The sequence below is a fragment of the Hippocampus guttulatus genome, chromosome 1 (genome assembly GCF_054856545.1).
Source record: "Hippocampus guttulatus isolate MCC_2025c chromosome 1, RoL_Hgut_1.0, whole genome shotgun sequence".
NCBI classification, from domain to species: Eukaryota; Metazoa; Chordata; class Actinopteri; order Syngnathiformes; family Syngnathidae; genus Hippocampus; species Hippocampus guttulatus.
The window spans coordinates 20,578,105-20,596,974 of NC_141261.1; the positions used below are offsets into that span (position 1 = coordinate 20,578,105).

The 18,870-nt window shown below is 42.5% G+C and overlaps 1 protein-coding gene across 2 annotated transcripts in view; it reads left to right on the forward strand.

The window, feature by feature from the left end:
• Positions 1 to 18,870, forward strand: part of LOC147210887 (adenylate cyclase type 6-like) — a 45,030-nt gene that overhangs the window by 19,624 nt on the left and 6,536 nt on the right. For both annotated transcript variants that reach the window (XR_015101615.1, XM_086117911.1), the window contains exons 4-17: positions 6,960 to 7,109; positions 7,349 to 7,470; positions 8,346 to 8,457; positions 8,689 to 8,816; positions 10,327 to 10,485; positions 10,571 to 10,712; positions 10,809 to 10,937; positions 12,591 to 12,619; positions 12,782 to 12,929; positions 13,029 to 13,126; positions 13,252 to 13,339; positions 13,756 to 13,872; positions 16,374 to 16,526; positions 18,239 to 18,414. Coding sequence is in view for 1 of the 2 variants with exons in the window: in XM_086117911.1 (XP_085974037.1) it covers positions 6,960 to 7,109; positions 7,349 to 7,470; positions 8,346 to 8,457; positions 8,689 to 8,816; positions 10,327 to 10,485; positions 10,571 to 10,712; positions 10,809 to 10,937; positions 12,591 to 12,619; positions 12,782 to 12,929; positions 13,029 to 13,126; positions 13,252 to 13,339; positions 13,756 to 13,872; positions 16,374 to 16,526; positions 18,239 to 18,414 (1,751 nt within the window). In the remaining variant the exon portion in view is untranslated. The remainder of the gene's footprint in view (positions 1 to 6,959; positions 7,110 to 7,348; positions 7,471 to 8,345; positions 8,458 to 8,688; positions 8,817 to 10,326; positions 10,486 to 10,570; positions 10,713 to 10,808; positions 10,938 to 12,590; positions 12,620 to 12,781; positions 12,930 to 13,028; positions 13,127 to 13,251; positions 13,340 to 13,755; positions 13,873 to 16,373; positions 16,527 to 18,238; positions 18,415 to 18,870) is intronic.

The window sequence follows — 18,870 nt, forward strand, 5'->3', positions numbered from 1 at the left end:
TGACTTTGTCAAAATAGACTCAACACCTTTTTCAAACTCAGCTGTTGATGACTCAATGTAAAAAAAATTTAAAAAATAAACGGAAATTAGAGTGATAAAGTCAACTGCACTTTGTTCATTGAGAAAAAATAGCCACCATGCGTTAGTAAGACTGACTAGCTTTGAATTGTTTTCAAACATGACACTGCTCTACATTCTGTGATATCGAGGTTGTCTGAGGTGAGGTGAAAGTGATATGTTTGCATGCAATGTCTTCCACTATTTAGTTGCCTCTTAATGACTCCAAACAGAAAAAAGGCTTTATTTGAGGAGCCCCACGCGGTTGTTATCACGTTTAGCATGGCCTGTGTCACTCTGTCATCACAGGAGTTAATAATCAATTGTGTTGCCACACGATCACTGGGGGCTGCTCACACTTTTCTCAAGAGTCTTTGCCAAACAGACTTTATAATAAACAAAATATTTGTGCCGCATATTTACACTTGCAGGGATCCTAATTAGGTCCTCAATCTCAGGAGACTCGTGCAACACATCCGCCACCGATAATCCGCTGACACTTTGAAATAGCTATGACTTTAACGCCATGTTTATTATTGTGGTTATAGTTTTGCAGTGACTATCGCAAACATATATCGACATATTGCAAACAGATGACTGATGCTCTTAATTTTGTTACCTTGTTTATTCCTGAGAGGATCAAAAGTATCTACAAATAAAGATGTTAATACCGCTCAGAACTGTACTTCAGATCTTGTACCGGTCCTTCTTAGAATATCCATGTGTATCTAATAAAGTGATGACCTGTAAGTGTCTCTGTATGTAAGAATCAAAGTAAACCAATCAAATGAATAGAAAGTGTTACAGTCATCATGATTGTTTGGTAAAACAACTTTTGTGGTGCATGTAAAAGAGGATGTCCGCTGGCATACAATATGGTCTATGACCATGCAGACTTTTATCGGGGCCGGGTTTGGATTTGAATAGGGACACACACACCCTTAGGGAAGATCAGTGTGACAGAGAAAGCTGAAGCGTCTCAGTTAATGTATGCCTCATGTAAATAGCTTGAAATGATCAAGCTCAAACAGTCTGTCTCAATGACGTGCTTTGTTTGATCCCCGCCTACAGGAGACGCAAAGGATTCCTCGTGTTTGCCAAGCTCAACTCGACTGTTTTTCCTTCATTTGTTCTTCAAAAATGCTTTGCAGCACCTTAACTGTAGCCGCACCTTATAAGCCAATGTTTGAAAAGCAGTTGAGCCAATGATCTGAGAGCAGAGGAACGTTCTGGAGCCTCCAAATGTGAGCTGAGGTAACAAGTCTTTCAATGAACCCTCGTTGAGATATAGACAGACCACAGAACTTATATTAAAAAGTTTTGCTCCTCCCCTAATTGAAACACTTTTCATCGTACTTAAAAACAACCAAACCTATTAAAAGACACATTTTTAAATATTTCTTAGCGCATCTTCTCGCTTGCTCATGCATCTCTACAAATAAGAAGTGAAGCATGCTTGCTTCAAGCTGTTTACTGTATTTGTCACGCCGAGCTGTAATATTGGCAAAATGAAAATGAGGCAAAATAATTAAACAATGTACAGTGATCCCTCGCTATTCGGTGCATTGCGGGTTTTTTCAAACGTATTCATAAGAAAAGAATAACAATAATAATTGGGGTTTTTTTCATATACATGGAGTACAGTACTGTATATGTTGCTCTATGTGACTCACTGTTGTTTGGCAGCTTCTCACGGACTTTTTGCAGACTTAAAATTGTATTTATTTATTTATTTTTACCTGTATATGTTAATTGTTCGCTACTTCGTGGATTTTCGTTTATCGCCGGTGGTTTTGGTCCTCATTAACCGCGATAAAGGAGGGATTACTGTATATTTGAACACCAGTAACAAAAGTTCTCTAGCTTAGTTTTGCAATGTATTTTAGCATATTTTAGTTTACAAAGCAAAAAGCAATAGACAGGCTTCTGTATGTATGCAAGTTGTAGTAAACATAAGCTTTCAAACAACTGCTACTTGAACACACACGGAGCAGTAACACAGGCAAATGGACCATCAGTAGAGCAACAGTTATAGTTTTACTGGAGTAAAGTAGCGGACCTTCACTGCCTCTTCTTGTATCATTTTTTGGTCAACCTCAGTGTTGCCCAGCATGTTGTGGCACAATGTTCTACTACACTGAAGGTGCACAAGTCTAAATTCAGTCTTGACTGGGTACTGTTAAAAAAGAAACATGGAAATATCTGCAATACGGCGGGAACGCATCGGTGCCCCACACATGATTCTTTGATTGCTGTCGTTGAAAATCAGGTCAAGGTCACGCTGGACTGTGAAGTACACCCTCTTCACCTCTGCTTCGAGGTCCTTCCTCAGGCAGTAAATTTTGAGTCCTCTTATCCAGGACAAACAAACAAGGTATAACATCAGTCTGTGCGTTGGTCTTCAGCTGTCAACTGTCAAGGTCTAGTCTGTATTGGTGTAGGCTACTTAGATTTCCTTGACTGTTTCAAAAAGTATTCACTTTTTCTGAAGTCTCTTAACCTTTTTTTTTTTTTGGCACCATCTGTAAGACAAGTTTCCCTTTGGGACACTAAAGTATTCTGGACTGAACTGAATCATCACAGTGACGTAGCCAAAGGGGCCTTGTGAACAAATCAGGCATACATGCTCAATATGAGCTGCCTTGTTTTGCTGTTGTGTTGTAGCCTAATAGATTGTCCATTTTATTCTTAACAAACAGCATATAATTGCATTACTTTGTTGTTTCATCCGTTCATCAAATTCCTGGAATTCTGGTGACCAAGAAGAGAAGTGAGCGGCCTCATGTGGTTTGTGGTTAGCTGAACAAAGCCATCACGCTTGAGGCCAGAGAGAAAGCACTCTCTTAACTCGTTACTTTTGCTTTACTGCAGAACCTAGTTAAGTAGAAGTACAGTTATAGTACTTCCATATATATATAAAAATACGTTCCCTCTTTTATTAATAGGCATCGCACAGAAGCATATACCTGCCACACCAAAACAAACAAGTTCAATACTGTGTCTCATTGCAACATGATAAATTTTACATTTTATTGTCATTAGCGTCTCATTTTAACATGATAAGTTTCACGTTATAACGTAATAAGTTTTACATTTAACATAAATTATGCCATTGAAATGTAGCAATTCCTTCTGGATGGATGGATAGAAAGATAGCTAGATAGATACTTTATTCACTTCCTGATCCCGTGAGGGAATTTAGATTGCTAATCACATGCTAAATTAGCTAATGATAACAAGTGGAAAAAATACTCTTGACCTGTATGTGTTTCTGAAGTTTCGACAAGGAATTTTGAACATCCTAAGATGGTGGATTTTAGGCTGGCACAAGATACATCATATTCAACCACGAATCAATCTTGGCACCAACACATTTTCTTGACTAAGGCCAACAATGTGGAGTATGTTGCGTCTCCAAATCTATTGGGTCGTCACATTTAATGCTGTTTGGTCTCTATTTTCCCAACTCTTCCATGTTGGGTCTTCATTCATGGAAGTTGAAACTCGCACGACTGTTCGTGAAATGCAGGTGGCCCTCTGTCTCAGACAGGCTAGCTAACCTCGTTAGCGCACTCCCACTGTTCCAAGCCATCTGTTAGGGATCAATGTGATCAGGTTAGATTGAACAGGCCCGGCTCTCTCAATGAATTATAAATACCATTGGCCAAGTCCTAATTAAGCGACGATGCTCTGTAAATTCAATAGTGCTCTTAATAACCGCTTAGCCAATTGTGTAAAAAAGACGCCCTTTAACTGTAGACACCATTAAAGCCGATACATTTGCAAGAATCTTAGGTGAGTAGAAAAAAAAGAGAAGCGTTTCAGGAAGCACATAGAATGCAAACGTCTGTCACTTGGAACAGTAAAAGTAAGTGGGGACAAGGGTTCAACTCTTAGTGGTCAGGAGAAAAAACCCTCGAAATGCTCAAGTGGCTGATCTCTGGTGTTTATTTGATCCATCTAATCAGGTTAGGTTCGGCTTTGGAATAAACAGTGGAATTAGCCAGCCGTCCCTCTTCTGGTAATGAAAGCAGTCACATGCTCCAGTTCTTGTTGTGGCAACAAGTGGCCACTTGTGTGTGTGTGTGTGTGTGTGTGTGTGTGTGTGTGTGTGTGTGTGTGTGTGTGTGTGTGTGTGTGTGTGTGTGTGTGTGTGTGTGTGCGTGCGTGTGCGCGTGCGTGCGTGTGTTTATATGTCTGTGTATCTGCAGTGTAAATACTGTCTTACAAACGGTTAACAAATTTTCTTTTCACAGCTTTACCCGGAAGTGGCTAACATCCATCTGGGTTCAATTTTATTGGCATGTATTTCATGGGTGAATGTGCTTGCATGAGTCGTACCCTAAATGTCGCCCATCTGTTTTCATAAAAGCAAGCGCGCACGCAGGGACATACACACACACACACACACACACACACACACACACACACACACACACACAGTCCTGGGTCTTCGCCGGTGCCTCCTACTGGTGGCACGTGCTCGTAACGCCTCACCAGGGAGGTATCCAGGAGGCATTCTAATCAGACAGACGTCCGAGGCAACTCATTTGGCTCCTCTCAACATGGAGGAGCAGCGGCTGGACTTTGAGACCAACATTCTCACCCTATCTCTCAGGGAGAACCCAGACACGCTGTAGAGGAAACTCAATTCGGCCGCTTGTTCTTTTGGTCACGAGGGTAGAAACGTAAATCGAACGCTTCACCTTTCGTCTCGGCTCCTTCTTTACCATGACAAAACGAAAACAGAGTATACAGACACAACAGACGCTCCACCAATTCGCCTGTCGATCTCATACTCCATCCTGCCCTCACTCGTGAACAAGGCCCTCAGATACTTGAACTCCTCCACTTGGGGCAAATCTCATCACCGACCTGGAAGGGCATTCCACTCTTTTACAACTAAGGACCAGGGTCTCAGATTTCAGGTGCTGATTTTCAATCCAACCCTTTCAAACCCTGCTGTGTACCGCTCCAGTGAGAAAAAAAATATACAAATTATTTAACCACTCACTACACACATTGTAGTTAGCAGAGCAGTGTGTGGAACATGCCAAAATCAAATACATCTAATGACACAAAATGGTATAAAATGAAGGAAAAATATTTTAAAAGATTTACTGTTGTACTGGTAGATGAGCAAATGTTTGACCACTTACAATAAGACTTCAGAGGGTCATTAATGTGCCACATTTTCATGATCACTGAATGATTCTGATGAGGACACTAAAGGCACTGGTGATATTGACCCTATTAAGACAGATTGAAATTTGACCTGTGGCATGTCCTTTTCCCATTATTCCTGATATGATCTTCAGAGGAAACATTCTGTACTGCGGTCACGGGTCAAGTGACTTTCCCAGGCTGAAGTGTGTTTCTGAGCTTGGAGGGGACACTGTGTGTGTTTGTGTTTTGTGTATTCGAGAGGGGAAGTCCACAGCTCAAGGCTCCGTTTCTGATGTTCAGGCTCGGCTGTGGTGGACAAGTGAGCAGAAAACACGAACCCGTTCCCGTGCATAATTCACGGAGATTGGTTGAATTTGCGAGAATTGTTGCGATTGCGACGTTGCCGATTCCCAGAGGGACTGACTAACAGATGTATGCCATCAAAAACACACACACAGCACAGCAGAGGAATGCTTTTAAGGTTGATGACCCCAGCAAGCTAATGCGATGTTCATTCAATCCATGTTAACTGCTGCTTCTTACTGTTGATCACTTATACATACACACGCACTCACACTCACGGCCTCAGAAATGCACCAACACTGCTCCACGAGCCAGCACATTGCTCATATGGTCATCTGACAGTCAGTTGCTGCCAGTGTTGTGAGGGTATCCTCTACCCAATTTTCCTTGAAAATCATTTCCATTGAATTTTTTCAGATTCAGATTCAGATAACTTTATTCATTCCACAAGGGGCGGTTCATTTGTAGCTTCCAAGTGTCAGAGTTTCCATAATCTGATCTGCTTATCCTCACGAGGGTCAAGGGTGTGCTGGAGCCTATCCAAGCCGGCGAGTAGGCGAGGTATCACAGGGCATCCCAAAATTCACAAATTCCCCAAAGATATAGTGTGCGTATTTATCTCCCCTTACCAAATTTCTCTACCAATTCAAACCATTCCAACTCCAAAACGTCTGGCTCATTTGAGGACATTTTGGGAGCTATTAATCACATTTCCAAAACTGCCACAGTTTCACAATAAAATTCCTCAAATTTAGAGATGATTAAAAAGAATTGTATTTGACCCTTTGTCCACATTCCTCGACCGATTCAACCATTCCAACTTTGAATGTCAGCTCATTCTAGACGTCTTGGCAACAGTTTTCCACATCTCGCGAAATCCCATATTCCCTAATTTCCACACTTCTACAATAAAGTTCCCCAAATAGTAAATATTTTACATATTTACCTCCTCCTTCCACATTTCTTTACTAATTCACAAGATTACAACTTCGAAAATATGGAGATTTATCACATTCCCCAAATTACCAAAATTTTACAGTAAAATTCTTGAATTAAGTGTTATTTTTCACGCATCTCCTTCCGGAATTCTTGACCTATTCAAACCATTCGACAGTCTAAAAACAGTTGGGTTAAAAATAACAATCCACAACTTGGGTCAATTTGACCAAACTATCTTTCAAAACAACCCAAAATATGAAGTTGTTTTGTATAAAACAATTAAAAAGTTGGGTCAAATTGATCCAATTCATTGATCGGTCCATTTTTTTTACCCTACTTGTTGAGTGTAACTTCAAGTCCCACTTTGGACATTTCAACAGTCACACAGCATTTTAATTCAGCTTCAGCTTTTTTTCGTGTCTTTTTTAGTTTTTTAATAATTAATTAACATGATCGTCGCTTATTGATCACACCCAATCATGGCGTGTTTACAGATAAGTGCCAACGTTGTCATCTTCCTATGCGCCAACATGATCGGGATCTGCACCCACTACCCTGCTGAGGTCTCCCAGAGACAAGCCTTCCAGGAGACCCGGGGATACATCCAGGCCAGAATTCACCTGCAGAGAGAAAACCAGCAGCAGGTACACACACACACACACACAGAAATGCATGCAAAAGAGCAACACATGCCACTTCATTTGTTTGTCTCGGCTTTTCGAGGTCAACAATATGTTTCATGGTGTAACACATTAGAGACCAACGCATTCCCACACACGGCGAAGAGTCCGCATGACTCAGTGCGCCTTCATAACGTTGGAAACGTGACTCTCGACACAGACTGACTCACACTCGCTCTTTAATTTCTCTGGCGTTCTCGCAGGAGCGCCTCCTGCTGTCAGTGCTTCCCAGGCATGTCGCCATGGAGATGAAAGCTGACATCAATGCCAAGAAAGAAGATATGATGTTTCACAAGATTTACATCCAAAAACATGACAATGTTAGGTAAAGCCAGCACACTCATGCCTAAAACACCAGCGTCTGGCACATTGCCTCCAAAATGTCATACGTTGCATATTACTAATGACTGTCAACTGAAACTCATTCATTATACTGTATTAGTGACGCATACAAAGGCCAAAGATGGACTGGTCACAAGTCGGTATCAGGGCAGATTTAGACAAATGAGTAATTTCATGTGTCTTCAATGAAGCTAACTTGCTACCATGATTTGGACCTACATAAGCATGGAAGAACATGAGAAATAGAGCAAATACCAGATAAAAAAAAAAGAAAAACGTCATGAATTCCAAATGATTTGCTTTTTTAAAATTAAAAAAAAAACATCAAATAAAAATGAGATTTGTAAGAAAAAGATTCAAGATTTTACGTGTAATCCCTTTAGAAAAGTCTTTTGCGACACTTATTTGGTTGGGACCAAAAGTGGACAAAGAACACAGAAATCAGGAAGGGGGCAAATACTTTTTCACACAGCACGATAGTCTAAAAATAGTATCTTCTATTTCACTGAACCTGAACTCAGATGGACAGCACAGTGACATATAGATTCATGTACGTCTCGTACGTCTGACTTTGGGGGTTTGAGTCAAACTGAGGCCTTTTTGTGTGACGCTTCCATGTTCTTCCCATGCTCAAATGGGTGGGTCCACATGTGCCCTAACATGCACTATATATATATATATATATATATGTGTGTGTGTGTGTGTGTGTGTGTGTGTGTGTGTGTATGCCTTGAATGGTAACCAATCCATTTTTCTCCATTATATGCCCGAACATTGTGTGGTGACCAGTCTGTTCACAGCTAGATTGCCACGCGAGTGCAAGCCATGCTAATTGTCACTGTGTGTAATCCCATGCAGCATCTTGTTTGCGGACATCGAGGGCTTCACCAGTCTGGCATCTCAGTGCACGGCGCAGGAACTTGTCATGACACTCAATGAGCTGTTTGCCCGTTTTGATAAATTGGCATCGGTGAGCGCCTGCAACCGCAGAGGTCATGTGACACTGTTAGAAATTAAGGGGCATTGAGCAACACATGAATGACAATAAAATGAATCAGATGAGTCATCTCAGTGATTAGATTCGATTAGATTAGATGAGTTTACAACTGCTGTTATTATACAGTACATGTCACAAGTAGAAGGCAACCCAAAGCCATCTACTTAGGCAGTAACTATAATCTTGAATGACCCGTCTACGCAGGAGAATCACTGCCTACGCATCAAGATTCTGGGCGACTGCTACTACTGTGTGTCGGGGTTGCCCGAACCTCGGGCCGACCATGCCCACTGCTGCGTGGAGATGGGTGTGGACATGATTGAAGCCATCTCGTAAGTTGGTTGATAGGGTTAACTCTAATATACAAGTATACTGAGTATCATTCAGTTCATGATGCCACTCCATTCATTCCTGATCTAACTCAATTCAATTCACTTTATTTCCAATAAGATACGACTCAGTTAATTTATGTTGCAATACGATTCACTCCAATTTCAATGATATAGTGTTGCTATTCCATTTTCGGATGATATACAATGCAAAATGCGACGAGTCACTCCAATTGCAATGGGTACAAATTACAACCCAGTACATTACAATGCAATGCATAAAACTGATTTTAAGCTCTGTACAAGCAGATTTTTTTTCGTTGCTTTTCTAAAATCTCAGTTACTGTGTTGTATTCACATGGTGAGTATTTGAGTTTGTTGTCTCATCAGTGTATCATTAAAAAAAAAGACATTTTTGGACACAAACAATTTCATGTTTATAAGTAAATTAACAGAGTGTCTTTCTTATCAGTTACCAAAGGTCAGGGGCCTCCTGTCAAATGACTTGACTCGAGTTAAACTAAAGTGGTCAATTATAGGATTTGGCATTTGCTTGGCTAATACTTGCCACTTTTACATGGAGACTTTTTGTGTCATTCCGAATGAAAGCATTCTGAGTGAAGAGCCGTGGTCAATGTTTACAAGTGACATGATTTGATTGCAATCTACCAGTTACGTGCATGACTACATGAATGAGAAAAGCCATTTTACAACCATGTGACACACAGGCATCAATGAAAACATCACCTTATTTCTCAAGATGAATGGTTCATCCATCTGTTTTGCAGAGTCGTTGCGATTGTTTTCACAGTTTTATTCAAGCAACGGCTTGATTAATGACGAGTTACAAGTCGTTTGTATTTCCCAGCAATCTTTGGTTATTTAAAAAAAACTCTTATTGTGAAAGTGTGAGCACAGCTAACGAAAATAAGTGTTGTGCTGTACATGGCCGTCTGTGCAATATAGCATCTCCTTTTAGCTTCTCTGAGCTCCTCCGAAAGAATACACGGCATGACTGTGAGTACTCTTATGTTTAGTGTCTAAATCTGATGCCGAACTGTTTGTGTTGAAATATCAGTTGCTCCAAGAGCTGTGCGATCTGGGTTTCCCCACTATGTGTTAGCATTAGTATTCAGCTAGTGGACTAAAGACTCGGTTATGCTTTTGTTTTAAATTCACAACAGTTCTCCTAGTTTTAGGTTTAGTTTAACAGTAAACTTCAACTGTGAGTGGTATCAAACTGCTTCAAGCTTCTTTTCTGAAGAATCATTCAACATCCTCCAAACAGTCACTCGTACAGTATCTCATGGCTGTGCTGAAGTGATAACTGAGTGCAGAGTGGCTAATGTGCCATTGTACGTTGTGACTGAGCAAGATTGTGTGACTTGCCATCTCAATCTTGAAGGTTAAGACTTAAGGCTTAGAAATTCCACATATGTGACTTCCTCTTCCACTTCAACATCAAAATCTTCTGAGCAGAATGTGTGTATCTTATGTGTGTGCATGTGCGCAGACTGGTGCGAGAAGTGACAGGGGTCAATGTGAACATGCGGGTGGGCATCCACAGCGGGCGAGTTCACTGCGGCGTGCTGGGTCTGCGCAAGTGGCAGTTTGACGTGTGGTCCAACGACGTGACGCTCGCCAACCAAATGGAGGCCGGCGGGAAGGCCGGGTCAGCTCCTCAGACCTGCTCTGCACTCATGTACGTTGCCGTCCATAGTGTATTTTCTGACTATGTGGGCGTCTGTGTGCCTTAGGCGAATCCACATCACCAAAGCCACACTTCAGTACCTCAACGAGGACTACGAAGTGGAGCCCGGGTTCGGTGGGGAAAGGAACGCCTATTTGAAGGAGAACAACATTGAAACGTTTCTGGTGTTAGGCTGCAGTCAGAAGAGGGTCGGTTGCATGGGAGAGTTCATAAAATGACACAAAGGACAAGGTTTGCCTCCGCAGTTTAACACAATCCTTACTCTTTTGGATGTTTGTTTTCAGAAAGAGGAGAAAGCCATGATGGCGAAAATGCAGCGAGCGCGTGCAAATTCCGCCGAGGGATTGATGCCACGCTGGGTGCCTGATAGATCCTTCTCCAGAACAAAGGAGTCTAAAGTCTTCAGGCAGATGGTGAGATTATTCAAGAAAAAAAATTATAATTAACTCACCAACTTTGTACATATTTATCTCTAGAAAACAGACCAAGATTGGCTCGCAAAGTATTCAAAAACCTTAAAAATAAGTTTTATACAATACTGATTTATATAGCGCTTTGACAACAGCTGCAGCTGGAACAAAGCGTTTTACAAAACAGTTAACATAAAGTAAAATAATAAACACAACACATAACATAAAGACACGAACAGTCGTGCAATATTAACCACTTTCCCCTCATACGCGTTGTTGTTTGAAGCAGGTCTAGATGAAAGAGGAAAGAATCAAAGTGTCCTTTCACCAGTGAATCAGAGACGTCATGCTCAAAATGTGCACACGTCGGCTACAAGCTAAGTTTTAAAGTAAACAAGAAGCTGTAGCGTCCATTGATGAAAAAAAGAGATTGGTTCACTTCTCCTGTCCCATGTGAATCCGCTTCAATTCCAAGCAGCGACTCTCAGTTCCAAATACTCTCAGTTGCTCTCTCCTTATCCTCGGCTCCCCAAGCCATCCATCCAGCCGCATCAACGCAGACTGTCCAACAGCGCCGCCATCTCCACTGAACAAAACGGGGTTGTGAAAAATGCTCCTCATTACAGGCGCAAAAAACACAAGCGCCCCGGGGCTGTCCAGCACCGACAGTCAAATGGCGCCGACATTCCTCCCAATCAAAATCAGTGATTGTGCACGCGTGCTGCCGAGAAGGCGCAACCACCAAGCACAGATTCTTCTCTTTTAACAAATGTCGTGGTCAAAAAACGCTGAAAGCAACAAAAAAAAAAAAAAAAAGCAAGCCTCTTGAAGAGCACTTGCCGACAGCTGCCTATTCGGGCGCCATCTTGAAAAAAATAAATAAATATCATAAATCTGCCATTCCACCGAATTGGAACGATTTGCTTTCTGTAACTCACTCGACGTCAACCTTTTTAGATCTGATAGCACCCATACTGAACTACTCAAATGAGTATTGGCCCATCTCATGCAATTTCATTTTTTTGTGTTCTTGTTTTTGTGGATGGAAATGCTACATTTGAGAGGCAGGACTGAAAGTAGCACTAGTGAGTTTTTAGTCGACATTTATATCATCAAAGGTAAAGAAAAATCAATGATTTAGCCCCGCTATTTATCCGCCTAGCTCCCCTTACCCCGGGAGAGAACAAATCCTGGAGCCGTTCCTGGTGGAATGGTCCACATACTCTTGGTATTTTGCCTCAAAAACAGTACAGAAAATTGAAAACAGGCAAGTTCTCTTCGAATGACAGAACACAGGTTCCAAAATAAAATCCTCAAATCGGTGAATATGCATATCCTGATCCGCAACAATGTGGGGGTCTACTCGTGTGATTAAAGAAGAGATTCCCAATTTGTGCTTTTCCCTGTGAAGCCTAAAGTCTTTATTAACAAGTATCGTTGGGCTCCTTCTCATTTCCTCTGCGTCTCAGAGGGTTTGAACCCTTGCGGCAAAGAGAGTCTGCAATTTGCAGCCTCGGAGCGTTAATTAAAACATCAGTGTGTCTCTTGGGGATTATGTAGCTGTGCGTGTCTGAGCTACACTCTTCTTTTTTCACTGTCCTGTAGCCACACCATAATCTCCCTTTTCACTCTTGCTGGTTTTGTCTTTCTTCTCAGGGCATTGACGAAGCATCCAGCAAGGACAAGTGAGCCTATATTTTTAAACATTTTCAAACATTTTCTTTTTTTTTGTTCTTTTTTCTTTTTTTTTTTTTTATTGTTGGCAACACATAATCTGCCCACATTTTGGAAATGGCGGTGTGTGAGGCACACACACACACACACTTACTGTTGTGTCTACCTGGTAGCCGCTGTGCTCAGGAGGCCCTGAACCCCGAGGACGAGGTGGACGAGTTCCTGGGCCGAGCCATTGACGCTCGCAGCATTGACCAGTTGCGCAAAGATCATGTCAAGAACTTCCTGCTCACTTTTCAAACTGCTGAACTGGAGAAAAAGGTGCGAGCGGCCACCTCAGATTACACGCTGGATTTCTCATCAACTAAGTTATCGTCCACTGTTTTGTCGTGCATGTGTGTTTGTGTGTTCTATTGTCAGTACTCTAAAAAGGTGGATGAAGGCTTCGGTGGTTACGTGGCCTGCACCCTCCTGGTTTTCTGCTGTATCTGTATCATTCAGATGATCGTTTTGAAAATGTAAGCAGCTCTCGCCTTCTCCTGCTTTGACTGAATGCTGCCTTGTGATCAGTTTGCCAGAGCTTGATGAGAATTCAACATCCATCCTAATGAGCCTGCTGTTCTGTTTTCCGTCTTTTCTGCAGAACACCGCTTATGCTGGGTCTGTACATTAGCATCTTCATCATCCTAACCAACATCCTCTTCATTTGTTCTATCTACTCCTGCATCAAAGTAAGCAGCCATTGCTCGGATTCCTGCAGATTAGGGAGGGGTAGGCCATAAAAAGCATATTATTAAATCATGGTAAGCCTGAAAAAATTTTTACTGGTAACTGATGAACCCTGATAAATATGTCAAATGGTTACCGTAATTTATGTGTGATAGAAAATATAATACTCACAGACCTATAAAGATATTCTTTATCCTCTGCAAAAAAAAAAATCTTACAGTATTGTGGCTTTCTGAGAAGTATTTGCATGCTTTATTTGATTTACCTTCTTCACTTTTGCATATGCAAAAGGTGATATTACGATTGTAGGGATTCCCACCCCAATTGCAAAACCCTTCAGTCACGCGTTTGGAGCGAACGTGGGTGATTAGAGCTAACGTGGCGTCTGCTCTTTGTTGTCTGTCTGTCCATCTACAAGCTCTTCCCGGTCACCATGCAGGCGCTAACCAGGAAGATTGTGCATTCCCGTGCAAACAGCACACTGGTGGCTGTCTTCACCATCCTCCTCCTCTTCATCGCTTCCTTCGCTAACATGGTACGCTTTGGCAGGCTCATACATGTAACCGGTTTGACTCATTATTGATTAATTACGGTACTGTGGATATGTCCTTTATGGGGAAGCACATTAGGTAAGTGGTTTGCACGTTTGGCTCACAGTTCTCAGCTGTGGCAGTTGGGGACGACTTCAGTCTATGTGCATGTTGTCCTTTTGCTTGCGTGACGTTTTTCAGGGTACTCCAACAAACCTTTGTTAACACCAATGAAGGCTCCAAATTGTGTGAATGGTTGTTTGTCTATATGTGTCCTGCAATTAGAAGGTGACCAATCCAGGGTGTAACCCTCCTCTCCATATTAGTTAAAGAAATGTTTGAAATTTCAAAAGTGACATCCATTGTTCAGTCAGGTTTCCAAATCGTCACCTTCCTAAAATAATGGCCAGTCATTTTATTTTCTTGAGGTTTTTTTCAGAATACACGAAAAACGGAATCAAATACCATACCATACCATTTTCTACAGCTTATTCAGGGTCCGCTCACGGAGGCAGCAGCTTCAGCAGGGAAACCCAGACTTACCTCTCCCCAGCCACATCTTCTAATGCTTCCAAAGGGATCTTAAGGTGTTCCTAGGTCAGCAGGGAGACATAGTCTCTCCAGCGTGTCCTAGGTCACCCCCGGGGCCCCCTGCCGGAGGGGGTCATGCCCAACACACCTCACCAGGGAGGCGTCCAGGAGGCATCCTGATCACATATCCGAGCCACCTCATCTGGCTCCTCTCAATTTAGAGTAGTGGCTCCACTCTGAGTCCCTCCTTCATGGCCGAGCTTCTCACACTATCTCGAAGGTTGAGCCCGGACACCTTACAGAGGAAACCCATTTCAGCCGCTTGTATCCGGGATCTTCTCCTTTCAGTCACGACCCGCAGCTCGTGACCATAGGTGAGAGGAGGAATGTAGATCAACCGGTAATTTGAGAGTTTTGCGTTTCGGCTCAGCCATGACAGGCCGATACAGAGTCCACATCACAGCAGACACTGCACTGATCCGTCTGTCGGTCTCACGCTCCATCCTACACTCACTCGTGAACAAGATTCTTAACCTCCTCCACTTGGGGAATCTCATCCCCGACCTGGAGAGGGCAGTTTCCCCCTTTTCCGACTGAGGTCCATGGTCTCAGATTTGGAAGGGCTGATTTTCATCCCAACTGCTTCACACTCAGTTGCGAACTGATCCAGTAAGAGGTGGACACCACAGCTTGAAGAAGCCATCAGTACCACATCATCTGCTAAAAGCAGAGATGCAATACTGAGGCCACCAATGCGTACACCCTCACTGCCTCGGCTGCGCCTAGAAATTCTGTCCATTAAGGTTATGAACAGAATCAGTGATAAAGGGGATCCTTGGCGAAGTCCAACTGTCACTGGAAACGAATCTGACTTACTGCCAGCAGTGCGGACCAAACTTTGACAACAGCCCATATCAGGGGGCTCAGAACACCATACTTCCCCGCCCCAGAATTTCTCAAGGGACACGGTTGAAGGCCTTCTCCAAGTCCACAAAACACATGTAGACTGGTTGGCCGAACACCCATATCCCTTCAAGGACCCTGCTCAGGGTGTAGAGCTGGACCACTGTTCCACAGCCCAGACAAAAGCCACATTGCTCCTTCTGAATCCGAGTTTCGACCTCCCAACGGACCCTCCTCTCCAGCACTCTTGAATAGACCTTAACAGGGAGGCTGAGAAGTATGAGTCCTGTGTAGTTGGAACACACCCTCCGGTCTCCCTTCTTAAAAACAGGGGCCATGAATACTGATTTTTTTTTTATTTATGATGAAGAAGAATTGAGTCGTCTGTTTAAGTCAGAATGTAGCCGATTTTTAGCAGAGGTGGCATCTGGCCAGTATCATGAGATGGTTAAGGCCAAAAAATAATTTTGGGTCAAAATACGATGCAATTATTATTGTATATTATTTTAAGAAGGTCACAAAATACAGGTATTACTGCGAGAACCGATACGAACTGAGCTGCACTGAACGCTAACAAGTGGGTCTCCTATGTATACTTTGCCTAGTTTAGACATTTTTACCAATCAGACACATTTTATTTAAGTTTACACGTTTCGCTCAAGTGGAGGGCATGAGAGGAAAAGGGACAAATGCAGCAAAGTGAAGGATGTGCACAGTCATTAGCTGGAAAGCGTAAACAGTTGGTATCAAGCAGTGGAAAAGTGTGGTATCTGTCAGCTGACTAGCCTCTTATAAGAAGAGAACTTTTGCACATTATCCAAAAGTAACAATATTATCTGTGAAGCTCCCATATAAATGTTCCCCCCATCTTGTTTTGCTGCTGGTTGCCAAGCAACTTGATGTTGACGGCAGTACACCAGGATACCATTGTGTATGAGTGAGTGTGCAAATGTATGCTTGTTTGCTTTTGTGTCGGTGTGTGTGGTGAAGCTCATATCTGCTAAAAGCCAACTTATGCTCTTTGAGTGTTATCTCTTGAGCAATTGCTGATGTTAAATTCCTGGTGTTCTAGTTTACGTGCAGCAGAACTGAACTGAAGGAATGTGTCGCCGAGGAGCAGCGGAACACGACGGTGACGCTCTGTCTGCTACACAACCTCACCCTGGCGGCAAAGGACGGTGTGACTGTGTGTTCCAGCCAGGTTGTGCCCTGCCCTTTCCCTCAGGTGGGTCTCCTAGCTTTTGGTGTGCAATACAACACATAATACATTACAAAACACTGTACATACATACATACCGGTACACACAATGTGAAATTTGGAAATTACACGTTTACAAGAATCAGAAAAGCTCAATTACGGCTTACAAACTATCTTGTAAAGACAAAACAGTCAAATCAGATGTAATGCAAGTACCATGCGGAGTTCCCCAGAGATCAATCCTCAGCCCAATAATATTCAATTTTTAATGGCTGACTCAGAGATGTAACATAGGCATGGATTACTGTTTGAGTGCTGTTGTGAAAGGAGAGGCTTTACTTTACCGAATTGCCTAAGATTTAAAAAATCAGATTTAATGATATTAATTTACCGGTATGTGAAGACAGTTCTTGTTAGTGATTTCTCATAATAATTAGGCGTAGAAAAAAAAGCAGTGTGTTTCCGACAGACCGAGAATTTCTACGTCGAAAAAAAACTTTACGGTCGGCATTTTTTTCAAACAACCCTCACATTTTTGTGTAGAGGGTTTACATCGGTGCAAACTCTCGCGATATTCAAGTTGAGCGCGTGCGTCATTTGCCCTGTCGTCTGTCAACAACATTGAAACATGGCGGCGGCCGCGATATGCGACGACAGTTTAAACCGTGTTTTCTGTGTTACAGTTGCATGCTCGCACCATAATGTTAAGAAAGTAGCATCCATTGATGTATCGAAAAAAATCTGCGAACTATTTGATGAACACCACGGGCCGAGTAAACACCGAGGGCGGAGGAGGACGTCGGCGGAGGCGGCGGCGCGCCCCAGCCCCCCCGAGTCCAGAGCGGGGAGAAAACTAAATAGGTGGCGGTGGCGCCGGCGCCGGCCGCGGACCGGCGGGTTCAATGTCTTCTTGTTTTATGTTTTATGGTTATTTTATTGAAATTTTTGATGGAAAAAAAAACTTTTTCCGACCTACCGACCCTATGCTGAAATTTCATGTTACCGGAAACACACTATCTTTTTTGTTTGGCCTTAGGAAATTACAGTTGTCCAGTGAGAAATTTTTAGAGCAGGGCCACAGGCTACTAATGTGATCCTTGGGGGCTACATCATGCCTCTGGGCACCATGTTGGGAACATTTCCAAGTGAACCCCAAACTTTTGAAGGCTATCCTATATTTTTAAGAGCAAATTTCGCTTGAAAGCAGACGACACGTCAAATAGTGGCAAGCAAATAGTTTGTATATAACTATTGTCCAATTTATGCTAACAAGAAATGTATTGAAAATAAATGCTTAAACCAGTGAACGTGAAAAATATTGCAACTGAGTGCCTTCCCCCCCACACCCCCCAAATGAAATCAGCAAATCCAGATTTGGCCAATTTGGGACTTTAAATTGACACCGTTTAGTGTAGGTTGTCTGTCCTCCAGGTCATTATATTCCATAAAAATTGAATGGAGGCACCTGGACTCTTCCTGACCACTGGCGAGCTGTTTTTGCACACCTGATAAGTGAACGACCAGTGGCTAATATGTACAATGCCCCTCATGTAACCACCCCCAGGAGAGACACTTTCAAACAGACACAAATAGTGGAAACTCCAAGCCTAAAATAACAAATTTGGAGAAAAGATGTAATGTTCTTCAAAAATCAAGAAGAGTACAGTTGTCTCTATTCCACTTCTGCGGATTTGTTGTGCATTGTGTGTTTGCATCACTGAGTGGTTGCCCAACTGCAGTATTTCAGCTACAGCGTTCTGCTGACCCTGCTGGTCTGCTCGGTGTTCCTCCACATCAGCAGCATCGGGAAGTTAGCGCTCATGCTGCTCATCCAGCTTGTTTTCCTCCTGCTAGTGGAGTGGCCTCAGGTGGTCCTGTTCGACAATGCCGACCTGCTGGTCAAAGCCATCACGCTGTAAGTCAACACTATCTGTGTATTATTTGTTTGAAAATCCAGAAATTAAATCCTGCCCAAATAAATTAGTGACTGAACAAATTATATACAGTATATATATATATTCAATCTCAAAAAATTATATTTTTAGTACCCGTACTTTGTTGCTATTATTTATTGACTCGTCGTATTGGTGGGGACAAGTGGTAAGCACATCTGCCTCACAGTTGAAATGCTAGGGATTCAAATCCAGGCTCCGGCCTTCCTTTGTTTCCGAGTTCTCCTCTTCGACTAATTGAGGACTCTAAATTATTCTTAGCTGTGGATATGAGTGTGAATGTTCGTCCATATAGGATGTGCACCGTGTGACATCAATGTGAGCAGGCCTATGGAAAATATGGATGCATATTTGAAGTATTATCATTTGCAGATTGTGTGTGGGTGAGTACATGAATCTGTATGAGAAATGGTGCAAAG